This window comes from Paramisgurnus dabryanus, chromosome 5 (genome assembly GCF_030506205.2).
Source record: "Paramisgurnus dabryanus chromosome 5, PD_genome_1.1, whole genome shotgun sequence".
NCBI lineage: Eukaryota > Metazoa > Chordata > Actinopteri > Cypriniformes > Cobitidae > Paramisgurnus > Paramisgurnus dabryanus.
Genome location: NC_133341.1, coordinates 28,346,986 through 28,366,619, shown reverse-complemented (window position 1 = coordinate 28,366,619; position 19,634 = coordinate 28,346,986). Strand labels below are relative to the sequence as shown.

General features: G+C 38.4%; 1 protein-coding gene across 2 annotated transcripts; it reads left to right on the top strand.

The window, feature by feature from the left end:
* The first annotated feature begins 911 nt into the window (after positions 1–911).
* On the top strand, positions 912–19,220 carry hira (histone cell cycle regulator a). 2 transcript variants are annotated; one of them, XM_065250810.2, is made up of 25 exons: positions 912–1,189; positions 1,751–1,813; positions 2,631–2,741; positions 3,493–3,583; positions 3,731–3,825; positions 3,897–3,992; positions 5,221–5,381; positions 5,522–5,689; positions 5,954–6,067; positions 6,467–6,537; positions 6,628–6,733; positions 9,197–9,415; positions 10,561–10,646; positions 10,735–10,911; positions 11,152–11,313; positions 11,408–11,612; positions 11,981–12,073; positions 12,276–12,424; positions 12,506–12,667; positions 12,825–12,883; positions 14,614–14,713; positions 14,900–15,022; positions 15,284–15,447; positions 15,529–15,617; positions 18,602–19,220. In XM_065250810.2, exons 1-25 carry the CDS (start codon positions 1,153–1,155, stop codon positions 18,716–18,718), a joined length of 3,018 nt encoding a protein of 1,005 aa, XP_065106882.1. In that variant the 5' UTR covers positions 912–1,152; the 3' UTR covers positions 18,719–19,220. The 2 variants fall into 2 exon arrangements, with proteins under 2 accessions (XP_065106882.1, XP_065106881.1); XM_065250809.2 differs by having other exon boundaries at positions 14,608–14,713; positions 18,602–19,219.
* Positions 19,221–19,634: the final 414 nt, after the last annotated feature.

Sequence of the window (19,634 nt, the reverse complement as noted above, 5' to 3'; positions counted from 1 at the left end):
TTATCATTATTTAAAAATGACAAGGAAACTCAGGCCGGTCGATCACTGAAATCGGTTAATAAATGTAAAGGTTATTTAGCATTTTACTTAAAAAAATAATAAAAAGAAATGCAGCTCTCTCGTTCCTTTGTGTGTTTGAACAGCGCTCTTGCCCTCCCAAATACGACGGCGACGTTGACATAAAATTAAGCTATATATTTAACTCCTCTAGGGGCGCTGTGTGGCCAAAAAAAAAATCTCTGGCCAAAAAATCTTTTAATCTGAAGGTGTATGCTTAAAGGTCTGAAATTATTTTTAAAATAAAATATAATTATTAACATATTAATTAATTTAATTATGAAAATGCAATTTTATTAACAAAATGTTTTTAAATGGGTCACGATCACGAATTGGGTTGAATTAAAGAGATGAACCAGCCAATAAGAGCCCAGACTAGATAAAGCTTTTAAAAAGCTGAGACCTCAAGAATCTGGATACATTTTTGTAAATGAGTGACTACTTTGAAAAAAAAAAGTCTTTTGTCACCACATAATTCACAAGTTACATTTCCAAACTATTCCATAGTTTTGACAAGTTTACTATTAAGTATAACATGTAGAAAAATACAGAATAAGTAAGTGTCCTTAAACGGTAGTACTATGTGGTGGTTAACTACAGCAGAGTATCATAGTAGTCACGTGGTGCTGTATGCCTCAAAGTATACGATTTACATCCTTGGAGGGTACCAAGGTTTTTTTAGTGACATCTACTCCAGCATTGTAGCAACTATTGTGGTCTCCTGAATATATATATTGCTGAACTGCTGCTAATAGTGTTTTGCTTGTGATTGTATTATCCAACATTTATAACAACCCCACGTAAATAAGGAACAAACAACATCGTCCTTTGTTTCCAAGGGAACTTCTGGGCAGACGGCGAACTTCCGGCGTGACTTCAGTCTCTGCAGCTTCACGCGCAAAGAGGGATGAGAGAGAGACCCGCACACACACAGAAAGAGAGAGAGACAGAAATGGAGTTCAACTGAGCAACAAAGTAACGGATGAGCCGCAGCACTTGAAAGGCCGGCGGGCGGACGCTGGGAACGAAGCGCAGAGGGAGATCGCGGCTTGCAGACGATAGTTTTATTCGTGATCGGCTTTGATCAGCCCGGAGATGAAGCTCTTGAAGCCGAGTTGGGTCAATCACAATGGTGAGAGAGAGTGTTTGTGCAGGAATCCGGGCGCTTCAAGTTGCGCTTTTGTTATGCGGAGAGACGGATCAGGTCTCTTATGTAGGGCTGTTGTTGCACCATGGTGCTCTAATGCACATTTTTGGGGCATAGGAATAACGATAAACCAATATTTTAAGCTTGGTTGATTTTAGGAAGCCAAGTGTGAATTGCTTGATGTACACACCACCCATTTTGAAATTTGAAGTTGCTCTGACAGGGGTCGATGAGCTGGGTGATGAGATGGGTGAAATGCACTGTTAAAATAAGCGCGTTGTTGCGTTAAGAGAGATGATTGCATGATAAACAGATTGTAAACAAACGTGCACTCTTTTATGGAAGATTAGTTAAGGGGTTTGTTGATAATGTTTGCTTATTTGCATATAAATCTTAACTGCTTTCAATCCTTGTTATAGCGCGCTTTGTGTGTTTATTTTGCCTTTTTGGACTAGTTTATATGTTTTTGTTGATTTTTGCTAATTCCTCTGGCCTCTGTTTATTTTTTACATCCTTTAATAAATTGTATTTGTTTCACGTTTCTAGGTAAACCAATATTTTCAGTTGACATCCATCCAGATGGAACGAAGTTTGCCACAGGTGGCCAAGGTGAACATTTTTAAATCTAGTGCTTTATCTTCTTTTCTCCCGTCATTCTTCAACCCAGTGGTTTTCAAACTTTTCGACATGCGATCATACTTGTTTAATTTGTGGTCCCCAAAATAATATTAATGACATAAAACAATCTCGAACTCAAAATTTTTAAATGAATCAAAACATAGAAAATTATACAGTGTGGTGATGTTTGTTAGTAGCCTTATTTTTTAAAAATATTTTACACAGAATTTACGGCAAATTAATGTATTTTATAAAATGTCATAAAACTGGGCCCCCTGGCACCATCTTGTGGCCCTCAGTTTGAGAACCACTGCTTTAAAGGCGGGGTGCATGATCTCTGAAAACCAATGTTGTTATTTGAAATCACCTAAACAAACACGCCCCTACCCCAATAGAATCTGTGCCTTCTTTTGATAGATCCACCCCACACATACGCAACCCAGGCAACGATGCCGGTTAGTAGACACGCCCCTTACTGCTGATTGGCTACAAGTGTGTTTTTCAAAAGTCATGCACCCCACCTTTAACCAATCATCTAGCTTTTAGTGTTTGGTTTACTCTAATAATTTAATATCACACATAATAATTCTGACCAAGTTTGAAGAAAAGTAATATTTTTAAACTCCTTCCTAGTAATATGTATAAGTAAAGTACAAAGATCCCAATTTTCTTGAATACATCACCAAAGACTATAGAAAATTTGTGATAGAAATCACTGATGTATTGCACAAAAATGTACAAGAATTACAAAACAATTGAATTGGGTTTTCGTTTCGTTCACAATTAGTTTTTATGTTTTGATTGACAGGTGAAGACTCCGGAAAGGTGGTCATTTGGAACATGGCCCCGGTTATCAGAGAGGAGGATGAGAAGAATGAGAATATTCCAAAATTGCTTTGTCAAATGGACAATCACTTGGGTACAAATTTCAGATTTATGACAGCATGGACAAAAACAGCATTGACTGACTTCGCTGTTAAAGCGATACCCTAACCAAATATCAAAATTACCCCGTGATTTACTCACCCTTCAGCCATTCGAGATACATATGTCCATCATCTTTCAGATGAACACATTTGGAGTTATTTTAGTAAATTTCCTTACTCTTCCAAGCTTTATAATGGTCGAAAACAGGGATTTTGGAACACTTCTGGATATTTTTCTTTAAAAAATCGCATCGATTACCAGCAAAAGATCTTTATTAACCCATTAGAGCCGTGTGGATTACCTCTGTAAAGGATGGATGCACTTTTTCGGTTTAAAGTCAGAAGTTGTTACCTGATCCCTGTTTTCTACCGTTACAGAGCAAGGAAGAGCAAGGACATTTACTAAAATAACTCCAAATGTGTTCGTCTGAAAGATGATGGACGTATGCATCTCGGATTGGGGCAATTTTGATATTTGGCTGGATTATCCCTTTAATGTCATTGAAGATTTAAATTTATGTCATAAATTAGTAAATGTAGGATTATTGTATGTCCTCCTAATATTGTAACTGTTGCGCACATGTTTTGACAACATATTTTGGTCCAAAACCTCCAAAATGTATCATTCAGAGAATCTTTTGGTTCTTATGTAGGCAGAAATGAACTATTGGCAGTATGTGAGAAAGAATGTGTCACGCTATTGAATATTCAGAATCTAATCAAATGTTTTATGTAATGTTTCAGCATGTGTGAATTGTGTGCGCTGGTCAAATAATGGCTTGTACTTGGCGTCAGGAGGTGATGACAAACTTGTTATGGTGTGGAAGCGAGCTGCGTAAGTAAAGTCGACCCATATTATGTCTCTCCATCTTTTTATGCTCACGTTTTCATAGATGCACGCACTGTTCATCATCTTTCTTGTTTATGTCACACCTACGGACAGAGTTTAGAGACTATATGTGGTGTTTCTGTTGTTGAACAGGTTCATAGGTCCGAGCACAGTGTTTGGATCCAGCAGTAAACTTGCTAATGTGGAGCAGTGGAGATGTGTCACTATTCTGAGGAGTCACACGGGAGGTGAGAAACGTTGTACATGTGGATGGTGTCTTTGGCAGCACATGTGTAATTCTGATGAAATCTGATTCCAGATGTGATGGATGTCGCCTGGTCACCTCATGATGTCTGGCTCGCGTCGTGCAGTGTGGATAACACCATTGTTATCTGGAATGCTCGGAAATTTCCAGGTGGGCCAAGAGTTGGAAATAGTTACATACCCTCATATTGTTTGAAAACCAGGATGCTATCTTAATTTGTATGACAAAAGGAAATTTATCCTTTTTTTTTTTTTTAAGATAAAGCACTAGATGGGTGATTCTCACGAAACCATTGAAACACCACGGCACTAATGATTTTAGCTATAAAATGTGTAATATAGTAATATTAAAAAGCATCAGAATTAACACAATACTGTGTTCTGCCTTGCACAATGTGTGATTTCAACATAAGAATTTATAATTTGTCAATTTTATCTCATTTTCTGCTGAAATTCTCATTACCGCAATGTGTCCGGCTGTGTTTGAACATGGGTTATGTTGTAATTTAATCAAATTAACACAAAAATATTTAGAAAAAATAAATGGATGTTTTTCTAGACTACTTTAGATGACAGAAAAAATATTTCCTGAATATTCATGTATAATAATAATGAAGAAAAATTAGGAAAATGATGTGTCCATGCCTGATGTTCTCATCCTCCGCAACACTTTTTGAGAACAGTTTAAGCACACATACAGAATTTTAATAAAGTTTGATTTTGAGTGACCAAGCACATGGACCAGTTACTTCAAGATGGCTACCAGGTAAGATCATTTTTTTACAGTTAATTTGAAATATTGTCTTGTCAGAATGCTTACACGACATTTTTATTATCATTACCGCAACAGATGCTTATTAAATGTTAATTTAATTAATAGAAGCATAATACTTTGATTTTAAATGCATGTGCAGAATCTTCAAATTATGTTCTTTCAGGTTTGTCATGTCATTTTGAAATATGTCAGTGTTGATGTTTTCTGACTGTTGCGGTAATGAGATTTTTTAGGACTAATTTTTTAAATTGTGTTACATAAAGTGTTAAATGATAAGTAAAAGTGTTTAAATTAATGTTCCCATTTACTCCAGACTTTGTTTTTCAATGTCTGGTGGGAAAAAAAGTAAATTTAAGCAATTTTTACATTTTCATGCTTGACATTTTTAAAACCAAGTTTTCGTGAGAATCACCCAGATATACTATTCAAAATGAACACACTTTGTTTTAAACTTTTAAAATGTGTAGAGCGGCACCTGTGGTTACTCTGCTCGGGCACCTGTTTCCCCTTTTCCACCAGGGCTGGCTCCATGTCAGCACCAAAACTGGAGCAAACATTAGGCCACACCTGTCACTGATTGTGCGTTTATTTGTGTATGTCACAGAGATCGTGACCACTTTAAAGGGACACACAGGGCTTGTCAAAGGCCTGACGTGGGATCCTGTGGGGAAGTACATTGCCTCCCAGGCAGATGACCACAGCCTGAAGGTCTGGAGGACCATGGATTGGCAGCTGGAGACCAACATCACCAAACCGTTTAGTGAAGTAAGACTTTCCAACTCCGTCAGTTTATACTGGGGCAAAAATACCAGCTCTTGATTGGATTTGTGATCTTATTTTTGCTCCCTTTAAATTGTTTTTATGCAATCTCTCATCTGTTTTCCGTCCCTCCTACTGCCTCTCAGTGTGGTGGCACCACACATGTACTGAGGCTAAGCTGGTCTCCAGATGGTCAGTACCTGGTTTCAGCTCATGCCATGAATAATTCCGGGCCCACGGCTCAGATCATCGAACGTGACGGCTGGAAAACCAACATGGACTTTGTGGGACATCGAAAAGCCGTCACCGTAGTGGTAAGTGTTGTCTCGCACCTGTCAAACTTTGCGGATATTTAGCATAATTTTGGTATCTAAACAATTTTTTTGGTTATTACATTTAACTTAGATTTGTTGTTTTTAGAAGCTTTGCTTAGTTGCTTAGTGTAATTTTGTATTAAGGATAATTTTCTAATCAAAACAAAAAAGTATACATAAGTCATGTTTTTGATAAGCTCCGAGATTCGATTAGATTTCTCTTTGGGTCTGATTTACGGATTCTTATTCTTCGTCCAACTGCAGAAGTTCAACCCGAAGATCTTCAAGAAGAAACAGAAGAACGGCAGCACTCCCAAACCTAGCTGCCCGTACTGCTGCTGCGCCGTGGGCAGTAAGGACCGCTCGCTCTCTGTATGGGTACGCTACCCTTTACCACATACTTTTATTTTACCCATCATCCTCTACATGGCATGGCTACATTGAAAGAGAATTTTGACCGATGGCAGTCTGTTGAATGGTGGTTAGCTGTCATAAACCGACACAATTGTTTTATTGTTTTTATTTTTTTTTAAGAAACATGTAACAACCTTTTGTCAGGTGCTAGGTGTACCTATTTTTTATTAAAGCTCTAAAAAGTTTAATTTATATCAATTTCACCTCTACATAGTACATAGCGGTATATTGCGATGCTCTGTGATATTTGTAAATGTATAAGCTATTTTGCTTTTATGAAAGACAGAAATATTGTTGCGTGGTTATATGCTGTATGATGTAGTCCCCTAAATTTCAGATTTTATGTTCGCTGTTGTTTTTCAGCTCACCTCACTTAAGCGGCCCCTGGTAGTCATCCATGACCTTTTCGAGAAGTCCATCATGGATATCACATGGTAAGAGAACAGTGTTTGCATAAAACCACTCCACTGTAGTGTGATGATCATTTAATCTTGAGAATTTTGTGAATGGTTTTTGTCTGTCAGGACTTTAAATGGACTGGGACTGCTAGTGTGCTCCATGGATGGGACAGTGGCCTTCCTGGACTTCTCTCAGGATGAACTGGGAGATCCTTTGAGCGAAGAGGAAAAGGTAGATGGGTGCTCAAACACTGGCACATACAAACAGATCAGTGACCGATAAGTAGCGTAGCCTAGGGGTTAAAGGATTACTCCACTTTCATAAAAAAAAGTTAATTACTTACCCCATGTCATCCAAGATGTTTATGTCTTTCTTTCTTCAGTCGAAAATAAATTATAGTTTTTGAGGAAAAACATTTCATGATGTTTCTCCATATAATGGACGTTAGTGGACCTCAACAGTTTCAATGCAGCTTCAAAGGGCTCTAAACCAGGGGTCCCCAACCTTTTTTTTCCCCAAAACAATTTCACGGACCGGGGGGTGAGAAAACCCTCCTTTTCGAAATTTACGTTTTAAACGGAAGTAAAGATAACAACCATGCATTAGGAAAATTAATAATTGCTTTATTTAGGCTATAGTATATTTTCTATAGACGTGTAAAACCATATTTTGGCGGATTGTTTTTTACTTTCATTGTTTTTACTAGTTTGCCTGCCCATTTAGTCTTAATATTTAATGGAACCTAAACGAACTTGGCTTACTGTTCTCGAAGGCACCTCTAATCTTGGTCGGGCTTGAGACCCAATTCCAAGTAACAGAAGAGAAGAAAAATGCAGTGAAGGAGGAGAGATGCCAGAAGAATTGCGGCTGCATGGGCGCAGAGGCACGGAGACTCAAGTTTACCATGATTAATGATGATTGACAAGTTTAGGTTCCTTTCAAACCTACGTTAAAACTTAGTGTAGCCGTTAAAATATTATTAGCCTAATAGTTTTTTTAATCATGGTGCTACGATCGATGGATAATTCTGAAGTTGTTTTAAAGAAGAATAAAATAATTACTTTTCAGTCATTTGCGCTGTCACACATTTGAACGTCTCCGCATATGTACATCATTGCGACGTACATTTGCAAATGATTCATAAAGTCATACCTCCGCAATTCTTTGATCGATTGTGTTTTAGAAGTACTGTATGCTCAAACTCTAATGACAGCAATGTGATCGCTGATGCGCTGGTAGAGAGAGAGAGGCGGAGAAAAAGGGAGAGAGCGCGGCTCTGTTCAAAAGTGGAAAGATTGATGTTATTTGAAATCGGCTCTTACAGTACAAAATACCAGATTAAGCTATTACGTGGCTATTATACACATTTTTTCGGGACGTTCTTGCGACCCGGTGGCAACTTGTCCATGACCCAGTACTGGGTCGCGACCCGGTGGTTGGGGACCTCTGCTCTAAACGATCCCAACCAAGGCAAAAGGGTCTTTTCAACCAAAAGGATCGTCATTTTCTCAAAAAAAAAAAACTTTTAAACCACAACTTGTCGTCTTGCACAAGCCGTGTGACGCGCCAGCTTAATCACGTTGAAAGGTCACACGTTACAAATGTGAAATCCACACTTGCGGACCATTTTGAACAATAAACTGACTCAAAGACATTAATTTGTATTATTCCACATACAACAACGTCGGAACGGTCCTCTTTCTCCACACTTGTAAACACTGGAGCAGTAGTTTCGCATACATCATGGCGCATCACAAAGCTAGTGAAAGACAAGAAGTTGTGGCTAAAAAGTAATTTTTTGGCGAAAATGACGATCATTTTGCTAAACAAGATGCCTCTTTTTGGAATGGTTAAGAGCACTTTGAAGCTGCATTGAAACTCTAAACGTTGAGGTCCACTATATGGACAAAAATCCTGGATTTTTTCCCTCAAAAAACAAAAACAATTTTTTTTCTCGACTGATCATAGAAAGACATAAAAATTTTGGGTGACATAGGGTGAGTAAATTATCAGATTTATTTTTCCTTTAAAGGAACACGCCCACATTTTGGGAATTTAGCTTATTCACCATTACCCCCAAAGTTAGATAAGTCCATACATACCTTTCTCATCTCCATGCGTGCTGTAACTCTGTCTGACGCAGCCCCCGCTAGCTAAGCTTAGCACAAAGACTGAAAGTGAATGGCTCCAGCTAGCAAACTGCTCCCAATAAGTGGCAAAATAACGCAAACATTTTCCTATTTATCTTTTGTGATTTGTATAGTCACACCGTGTAGAAATAACAAGGTCATATGAGACACAGCCATCTTTTATATATACTATATATACTGGGAACTATATTCCCAGAAGGCGAAACACTGCTACTTTGGCGGAGTGATTTACACAACTCTGACCAAACTCTCTGCTCCTCACCAGGGGGCTTCTCAGGTGCTGCGAGCAAATCACTCTGCCCAAGTAGTAGTGCTTTGCCTTCTGATAATATAGTTCCCATTATGTATACTGTTAAAAGATGTCTGTGTCCCATAAGCTAAATTCCCAAAATGTGGGCGTGTTTCTTTAAAGCTATCCAAAGGTTGCAAGTTCAAAGCGTTTCATGAAGGTGCCTGGAATAACTTTACTAGAAGGCCCTTTGGATTAAACAAACAGCAAAATGACATGAAAAGTTGTATGATTTAGTGTTGTCTCTCTTTGCAGAACACTATTCATCAGAATATCTATGGAAAGAGTTTGGCCATTACCATAGATTCGCATCTTTCCAGTACAATCATTGAGAACCCAGAAATGCTCAAGTATCAACAGGACCGGCAGGCAAACCAGAACCCTAATGGAGCTCAGGGAGGTGGCCTTGAGAGCCAGACACCTAAACTCACTCACAATGTGCTTAACGGAGAGTCTCTGGAGGACATCAGAAAGGTTAGAAAAGAGTTCTGTAAAAAATAACTACTGAATAATCAATATACATCACCGTTTAGGTTACATTCTTATTAATATTTTTTACATTATAGAATAATTGTTAACTGATCACAATTATGAAATGACACAGATGTGACTTAAAAGCAAAAAAAAATATATATATATTTTATGTATGTATAGACGGTTTCAGCAATAATAACATAAACAAGCGGCTGTCGCGGTCCGCACGTAACTTCCGGTAAACTCCGCTAATAATACATAACAACAAAGTACTTTAAACGTAGTTTATTTATATAACAAGCAAAAAAACAACACATAGATTACCTAGGAAACCAAAACATGTGTTATTTTCGACGAGGCATTTGTTCAAGAGATCAGTTTAGCAACTAGTCAAAACGAAACCGGAAGTAAGGTTCGGATCCAGACGTGTATCACGTGCATCAGATGAAACCGTCTATAAGAGCGTCAAAACTATTACATGTAAAATTACATGTAAAATTTTACATTTAATTACATTTAAGCATATTATTGAGATGCTTATTATACAGTTGAAGGAGTTCCTATTTATTCTGGGCTCTTATTGGCTGCATTTTCTTAACATCCATTGTTAAAGCATTTTTTAAGTTTTATTTACAGGAAAACACCACCCTTTTTCAATATTTTTTAATGTTATTACCTCAACTTAGACGAATGAATACATACCTATCTTTTTTCAATGTGTGCACTTAATCTTTGTACAACTCGTTGTGAATGTGTTAGCATTAAGCCTAGCTCCATTCATTCATTAGGATCCAAACAGAGATGAATTTAGAAACCACTAAACACTACCATGATAAAAATAATGAGAACTATATTGAATGGCGGAAGAGCACTTAGTTTGCAGCACTTCGACCTTGGAAAACTGGTGTTTTCCTTTAAACTGATGTGTAAACGGTGTAATAGAAAAACATTTTCTCTAATGGTTCATATAGTTTATGCCAATTGTGCCTCTATCTCTTTATCAATCTGTCTGTTGGATACCTTTTAATCGTATTTAGTGACAATATGAAGTTTGCATGTGTAGGCAACAGTTGTTGGATATGTATATTTTAATTACTGTGCATTGTTTATGAAATGTCTGAAAGATTCTTGTTTCGATTGGGCAGAACCTCTTAAAGAAGCAGGTGGAGACCAGAACCCCAGACGGCAGGAGAAGAATCACACCTCTCTGCATCGCGCAGCTCGACACAGGGTAACAAACACGCACAACAACACCTCTAAATTTACCATTCAACTTGATCACTGCATGGATTCAGTGGATGGATTGCTTTTGTCTTTAGGGACTTCTCGCCAGCATTGTTTAACAGCGTGCCGATCCTGCCAGGGTCGTCGGCATCCACCCAGCTGACCCCTCAGATCTCTTCAGATTCCAATACTGCCAACTCGCTCGGCCTGCGTCCGTCCCACGACCCCTCCACCACCTCTCCAAACAAAACTACAGAAGAAAACAAAGATGGGTGAGCGTATGCAAAAGTGTGCATTTGTGAAACATTGCAGTTCGTACAGATATGTAAACCTTCCCTTTTTTTTTTTTACAAATAAGATCAGCTTTAGTGCTAGTTTAGGGAGTGCAAGTTTGAATTTGGCCTGCATTGTGTACTGATTCTGTCCACCCAACCTCTTTGCCCCATAACAATCCTATCGCCTTCTGTCTTTATATTCCTTTTAAACAAAAATCTTATTTCTTTAATTTTCAGTGGAGCTGTAAACTCAGTTGGTATGAAATCTAATCTGCTCTTGACGTCCGGTTCCAAGATCGAGCCAATGAAAGCACTGGATTCACGATTTACTGAGAGGTCAAAGGCCACACCAGGAGTTACTAGTGTACCTCCTACTATGGGTATTACCCCACTTGACAGGTACTGATGTTTTTGTCGTACATAAAGTTGTAATTTCTTGGAGAAATCTTAAGAATTATGAAACCACTGAAGTTGTTTTGTGCATTTGTCTTAGGGCAAAAGACACTAGTTCTGCGAAGGAGCCGAAAGGCAAAGATGACACCAGCAGCGACAGTGATGACAAAATCATGGTGAAATCGCTCTCTATGGCAAAGAGGAAAGGAGAGATGGAGGGAGCAGAGGTAGTGGAGAAGAGGAAGAAGGGAAGGCCGAGAAAAGATGCCAAAATGATGATGCCCATATCACAGCCCTTTCCACAGGTGACACATACACTGTATTTTTAATATGTGACTCTAGACCACAAAACCAATAGGGTCAATGTTTTGAAGTTGAGATTTATACATTTATACACTCACAAAAATAAAAGTTTTGATATATTTACGGTAGGAAATAAAAAAAATCTTCATGGCACCTGATCTTTACATAATATCCTAACGATAATTTTGACCCATACATTGATTTTTGGCTTGCTACAAATATTCGCGCTCTACTTGGTTTTATGGTCTGGTTTTTTGGGTACTGGTTTTGTGGTCCAGGGTTACAAATGACTTGGAATACGTTCAGTGTGATTCAGAGTATGCATTAAGTTAAGTTTTGTATGATTTCTGATTGGTCTGTTTTCTTATAGACTCCAGTCACGGTGGAGAAGGAACCGTCTCGTGCAGCACCACCTGTGGTGGTGTTAAAACTTCCCACAATAAAGAAATCATTTAGCACTCAGGTGTGATGCATTACACACACATACACAAATATAAAACTTTTCACACCCAAGATATCAGTGTTGTTATTAAGAGTCTGATAAAAAGAAATGCTAATTTACAAGAAAACATGTCAAGACACTTTTCAGATCATCCAAATAAAATGAACTCACCCTTATGACATCATAGATGTGGGTCTTCAACCTGTTTAACCCGTGTGTTTAGGTGGGCACGGATTCTATCACATATCTGGAGGTGGAGAACGAGGTGTCCGTGGTGTCTGGTGCTCGTCTCAGTCAGCTCAAATGGAGCAGAGAAGGCCGAGAGTGGGATATACTTCTGCCCAGTCGCATCATCGTCGCCACAGGAAGCAGGTGGGCACACAACACCAGGATAAAACGAGTAGCTTTGTTTTTGCCTTCCTAACTACAAGCATTCCCCCTCTGTCTTAACAGCGATGTCGTCGCCGTAGCGTGTGAGGACCGAACGCTGTCTGTCTTCTCTTCATCTGGGCGGAGACTGATTCCGTCAATCATGCTGCCTGCTCCCATGTCAGCCCTGCATTGCTCGGGTCATTTTGTCATGGCGTTGATGGCATCGGCCACACTGTCTGTCTGGTACAGATTCTTACCTTCCATTTACAATAGACGCTCTCTTATGTGTGCAAATGCAATTTGCTTGGTTTTTTAAAATGTGGTTATGTTTGTAAGTGGGGCAGTCAGTCCCCTAAGTTCATTTTTGAGACGTACATTTCTACTGTTGTGTTTTCTGCAGGGATCTTCAGAAACAAAGGGCCCTGGTCAAAAATGAATCACTGAATCCAATCTTAACAGGTGGGATTTATTCATTGTTCATCTTATAAAGTTCCACTGATTTTGGGTGCACCCCAATTTGAAGGCTGAGTCCTTCAAATGATGCAGACTTTAAAGGCGGGAATCGGTTTTCAAAGGATGCAGCCTCCAAAGTCCACAAAGCGAACTGAAATAAGGCGGTCTACGAAGCCTACAAAGGGAATTGCGTCACCTGCTGTTCCCACCCTCTGCTTCTGTCAGCGAGACACAACAGCAGAGACGTTTTAGACTTTTAAAAATATATTTTGGAGAATATAATGTGTTAGTGCAGATTAAACTACTTAAAAGTATATCAAATGTATCAAGCTTAGAAAAAACCCCCCGCAAAATGCACAGTATTGCAGCAATAATATTAATTGACATCATTAAAATGTAATTTATAATAGTAAAACAGTAAAAAGGATATTAAAAGGAACACTCCACTTTTAAAAAAAAAAAATGCTCATTTTCCAGCTCTCCTAGAGTTTAACATTTGATTTTTACCATTTTGGAATCTATTTAGTTGATTTCCGGTTCTGGCGTTACCATAGCTTAGCATAATCCATTGAATCTAAAAAGACCATTAGCATCGCGCTAAAAAATAACCAAAGAGTTTCGAGATTTTTCCTATTTAAAACTTGACTCTTCTGTAGTTACATCATGTACTAAGACCACCAGAAAATGTTATGTTGCGATTTTCAAGGCCGATATGGCTAGGAACTATACGAAATGTAGGAACTACATTCTGGCGTAATAATCAAGAGCCGTTTCTCAAAACCAAGTACGCCGAACTCGGACTTGTGTCCTTCGTAGTTCGAACTTGCAAGTTCAGACTCGGAAGAACGAACTCCTAACACGAAATGCATTCTGGGAAACTTCGCTGTCATAAGTCCACACAAGTCTCCTCTGATGCATCCTCGATAAAATGGGCGGATCAAGAACACATCCGGGGATTTTATGTGAACTTGGGCTTGATGCGAACTTTGAATTGGAACAGTACTTGGGCCGCGACTGATGACGTTTCACAAGTCCACAAGAACACAAGTACAGACAAGAACGCATATTGAGAAACAGCTAAAGACTTTGCTGCCGTAACATGGCTGCAGGAGGCGTATTGATATTACGCACTGCCCGAAAATAGTCCCCTTGGTTACTTTCAATAGCAGGGGACTATTTTCAGGTGCTGCGTAATTTCATTGCGCCTGCTGCAGCCATTGGTTATTTTTAGCGCAGTGATAATGGTCTAATCAGATTCAATGGATTATGCTAAAAATGGTACCGCCAGACCCGGAGATCAGCTGAATGGATTCCAAAATGGTGAAAATCAAATGTTTAACTCTAGGGGAGCTGGAAAATGAGCATATTTTCAAAAAAAGTCGAGTGTCCCTTTAATTTGCAAAATATACACTTTTATTTAATTAAAGTTATCAATGTTTATTTTAAAATACCCAGACGTCACAGGTGCGCATTGAATCTTGTGATATCCAAAGCTGTGATAGATCAATCTAATGGATCCCTTATTTTACGGAAAACAAAAGAACGCATTTGGAGGCCACATCTGGAGGCTTATGATAAAGCCTCTGAATTGGGACAGCCTTCGTGGCAGCGTGGTAACGTCATTGGTCTTCAAATATGGCCTTTAAATTGGGATGCACCCTATAAATGAGATAAATATAATGCTATATGACCCTAATGTCTGTTTTTGTCTTTATTTCACCCTATTTCAGGAACAGATGCTACAGTAAATCAGTCTCTCTTGACCCAGCAGGGTGTAGCTGTGGTTGGTTTGTCAAATGGCAAAACCTACTGCTTCAACTCATCACTGGAGACCTGGTGAGCACTTCACAAATTACATTTGTTTCCCCAGTGTGCTAGAAAACTCTTGTTTTAGAAAAGAGATGCTATTAATCTTCTTTGTGATTCAGCTTTTGTCATTGGGAGAAACTAAATTACAGTTAAAAATCAGCTATGCTTTTTGGATCCATTGTGTTTGATCTCTTTACTGTTCATCTCTGTAAGGAATTTGATCGCAGATAAGCAGGACTCTCTGGTGCAATGTGCAGACTTCAGGAATTGTGTGTCCTCTCAGGAGGCTCTCGGCTCCATGGGGCCACTCGCCCTCACCCAGGGCCGAAATTTAAGGTAACGGCAAACCTGTTTACTGATTGACCTATAGCCATTAAAGGCGGGGTGCATGATCTCTGAAAGCCAAGTTGACATTTGAAATCAATCTGGACCTTCTTTTGATAGACCCACCCCACACATACGCAACCCAGGCAACGATGTCGATTAGTAGACACGCCCCTTACTGCTAATTGAAAAATCATGCACCCCGCCTTTAAGCTGCTTTTAAAGAAGTGATGAGTTATTGTCTCTTACACTGTGTCTTGTTCTTTCTTTCAGTGCGGGGCGGTTAGCATCTCGTCTCTCCTCCGCTCCTCACCACTTACAGCAGGGAATGACTCTGGCGTTCTTGGAAAACCAGCTTTCCTCCACCCTCATCCTCCTCTCAGCGAACGAGTACAGACACTGGCTTCTCATCTATGCGCGTTTTCTTGTAAACGAGGGTGAGTGAAATGAAGCTAGGGTGATGCACTCTAGGCATTTTATGTCTTCGGTGTCGGATTAAACTATGTTTATTTTTGCAGGTTATGAGCAGCGGTTGAGGGAGCTTTGTCAAGAGCTATTGGGACCAGTACACAAATCCATTAGCAGCTCCTGGGAGCCCACAGTCCTGGTATGTATTTGTTTTTTTGGATACATTATTTGCAGATTTCTGTTGCACTTTTTTACAGTATGTGTACTAAATAATATACCAATAAATGCATGTACTTAAAGGGATAGTTCGGCCAAAAATGATATTAAACCCATGATTTACTCACCCCCAAGCTGTCCGAGTTGCATATGTCCATCGTTTTTCAGACAAACACATTTTTGGATATTTTAGAAAATGTTTTAGATCTTTCAGTTGATTAAATGTAATGTTACGGGGTCCACGACCTTCAAGTCCAAAAAAAGTGCGTCCATCCTTCACAAAATAAATCCAAACGGCTCCAGGATGATAAACAAAGGTCTTCTGAGGGTAATCTGTGCGGTGTTGTTGTAGAAATATCCATATTTAAAACTTTATTAACGTAAATAACTACCTTCCGGTAGTGCCGCCATCTTAGTCGTGTCCGCATTCAGGATGACAGGGTTCCCGCGGGGTCTAAAAAAGCCTTAAAAGCATTGAATTTATGAATTTGGAAATAATACCTTAAAAAGACTTAAAAAAGTCTTAAATTTTGATGTCTGGGTCTTAAAAATTGTGCTGTATGTAACTTCTCCATATTGTATTTTTCCTTAAAAGTTTCTTTGTCAACCACATTTTGATTAAATCAGGGATGCAAACACATCGCTTTTCAGCGCCTGCGCCTTTTTATTATTAATGGCATTTTGGTTGCGAGCACATCGTGTCTCTCCCGATGAGTCTGCTGTACGTTCACATGCTCTCTGTTTCTCGATGAATTGGGTGCGACATGAAGCGAGTTCAGCGTAACATGTTTCTGAACTTGAGCAGAGTTGTATGCATAGAGGTTTTCACGGAGGACCGGGTCCGATTAACATTATGTGTAAAACCCGAGTCGATAGGAAAACGGCCGTGATCAGAGTCAGTCAGCGCTAATGTTCACGTGCAGTTTCAAGCTGCGTGCCTCCGTTTCTATTGCGATAACAACTGGCTTGGTTTGAAAGTCACGACCACGCGCTGCACTTTCTTTCTCCGTCCCTTTGTTTAATAATATTCTTATTAATGAACCATCTTTTTATATCTAAAAAGTTTGCTCAAAGATCACAAAGATGGTAGCAAAAAAGCAATGTGAATGTTAATTAAGCCCATTGCACGAGCAAAGCTCAAGCTGACTCTAGATATAAAAAACGCAAAGCTCTAATATAAAGTCACCAGTCACTGGGACAGCAAGTAGACTTGAATCTAAAATAATAAGTGGATTAAGCTCTTTTAATCTGCAAGAGAGGAATTAAAAGAGGCACTTTTACTGCTTCTGCTCTATCTAAAAAAGGAAAGAAAACTACATAAACCATAACACACCGATTACATTTATAATCTCTAGACCTGCACTTTCTATCATTAATATACTATACATATTATTGTATTCAAAAGAGTTTGATAAAAGGGGTCATCTACACAAGTATTGCTTCATATGTCAGTGCAAAACAGTAAAGTGTTTTGTGATGCTTTGACAAACATTTGTCAGCTTTGTTCATTTATGGTTGGATTTATGAAATATAATGTGAAATTAATATAAATGAATGCAGCCAGATGGAAGGCCCTGGTTACGTTGCAGGAGGTGGCCAGGAAGAAGAGGAAGAAGGAGTAAAGCAAGAAGAAGTGCTAGATAGTTCAATAAGAGTTTTGGTTTAACATAAAAAATGAAATTGAATATTCCAAATTAATGTCGGCGTCTTTTGATTTTCGAATTTCATTTTTCTCTATATACCTAGGTTGGTAGGGATGGCAGGGGTCTGTGGCAATGTAGCCTAAGTATCTGGATATTTGCCTGGGTGTGAGGGCTTAGATTACCTTTCTCTTTTTTGAACATACATGTGTTTGCATCTCTGTTTGTTTAATAAAGTAGTATAAATAAAGAGTGGCGGATCCAATAATTGAGAACGCAACACAGTCCCGGGTCACAGTACAAAATACTGCGAACACGTGATACCTTCAGTAAATGAAGATCACCACAATCATAGACTGCAACACAACACAGCAACAGGCAAAGGAGAAGTGGGAAAAATCAAAGAAAATCTCAGAAATTCCTTAACAACTTAACATTGTTTGGCAAACTTTCTTGTGGCCTACTGAAAAATTTTTTTCACACTTGCTTGGCTTATAATCTTTTTACCCATTTCACATTTTGGAAAAATAAATGAACACAAGTTTAAGTATTTTAGTTTTTCTTTGCTGGTAGGGACGTGAAATGGGTATTAATTTTTTATATAAATGGTCTTAAAAAGGTCTTAAAAAGACTTGAATTTAACTTGAAGAAACCTGTAGGAACCCTGGATGAGAGCTTACGCAGCCTACGGAGGCTACTCTGCTGCTGCTCTGTGCCCCCGCCATCCGAATTTGTCATACGTCACTAAGAAAAGTGCGTACACTATGCTAATACTCTCTCCTGAATACAGAGGAGTCTAAGATGGCGGCGCTACCGGAAGGTATTTATTTTCGTTAATAAAGTTTTAAATATGGATATTTCTACAACAACACCGCACGGATTACCCACAGAAGACCTGTGTTTATCATCTTGGAGCCGTTTGGATTTAATTTGTGAAGGATGGACGCACTTTTTTTGGACTTGAAGGTCGTGGACTATGGGTGGACCTCGTAACATTACATTTAATCAACTGAAAGATCTAAAACATTTTCTAAAATATCCGAAAATGTGTTTGTCTGAAAAACGATGGACATATGCAACTCGGACAGCTTGGGGGTGAGTAAATCATGGGTTTAATATTATTTTTGGCTGAACTATCCCTTTAATATGGATTAGGGATGTTATCTTGTAATTACACAGTAAGTATGTAGTATGAACAAGACTGTACAATAGTCTACTGAAATGCATGTTTAAAGCACAGTATTGCTACTCAGATGTGGCATTTACTAATGGTGTTTTTATTTATTTTTTTCAAAGATTTTACCAATTTAATTTGTCTCTGTTTCAGGGTCTGAGGAAGAGAGATCTGTTGACAGAGGTGTTGCCTGTGATTGGTCAAAACTTGAGGTTCCAGAGACTTTTCACGGAGTACCAGGATCAGCTTGAACTCCTGCGTCTGAAATAGCACTTCACCTTTGAACCTTTAATGTGTCACCCCGACCCCTCCTTCATCCGTACATCAGCTTAATAAATCAGTCTGCCTTTGCTTTTCCTTACAACGCCTTCTGCACCTCACACATGGACACTAATTATTAATTCATGGATGACAATGTGTTTTTTTAATAATTAATTTGTTAAATAACATTTATTAATTATGATTGTTAATGTGACGGCTGTAAGAAAGAGAAGATGGGATCATTTTAGATCAAGCACAAAGTTTAAATGGCAGTGATCTTAAAACTGGATGTTTTTACTTCTCGGCTTCTAGAAGTTGACATGACTTACGATCCGTATTTTTTTCTCTTTTTGTTTTTCCGGTCATGCTCTTTCGGTTTCTATTTGTAAAGTCACTTGTCATTTATTTGTAAATGTTTGTAAAAGGCAATTTCGTTTATTCCCGTTTTCTATAAAATAAAGAAAATGGTAAACCTTCAATTAAAAATTTACCAGTCTTAAAAATGTTTTGCTTTATGTCTTCCTCCTGCATTTAAATGAATGATGCAGTACTACCTGGTTTGGGCAGGTGGTGGTAGTAGAGGTCTTTTATTCTCTCTTTATTTTTTATACTGGCCAAGAGCAAAAAAGAGTAAAGTGTTGACTGGCTGTTAACTTTATAGATTGTGGGTTAAGTCAAATAAACTAATGTCTTAACAGGTATTCCCAGATTTTGAGAAAGGTTTGTATGGGTAGAATTAAACAGGTGAGCTTTTAAAAATGTAATTAATGAACACACATTAATGACAGAAATTATACTATAAACAATAACTTTGGTTTGGTCATAATGTGTCTATAAAATTATTATAAATATAAAGGTTATAAAGTTGAAGTCTGTAAAGTCTTTTCAGAGAATTGTTTTTTAAAGCATTATAAATGTATTGCTG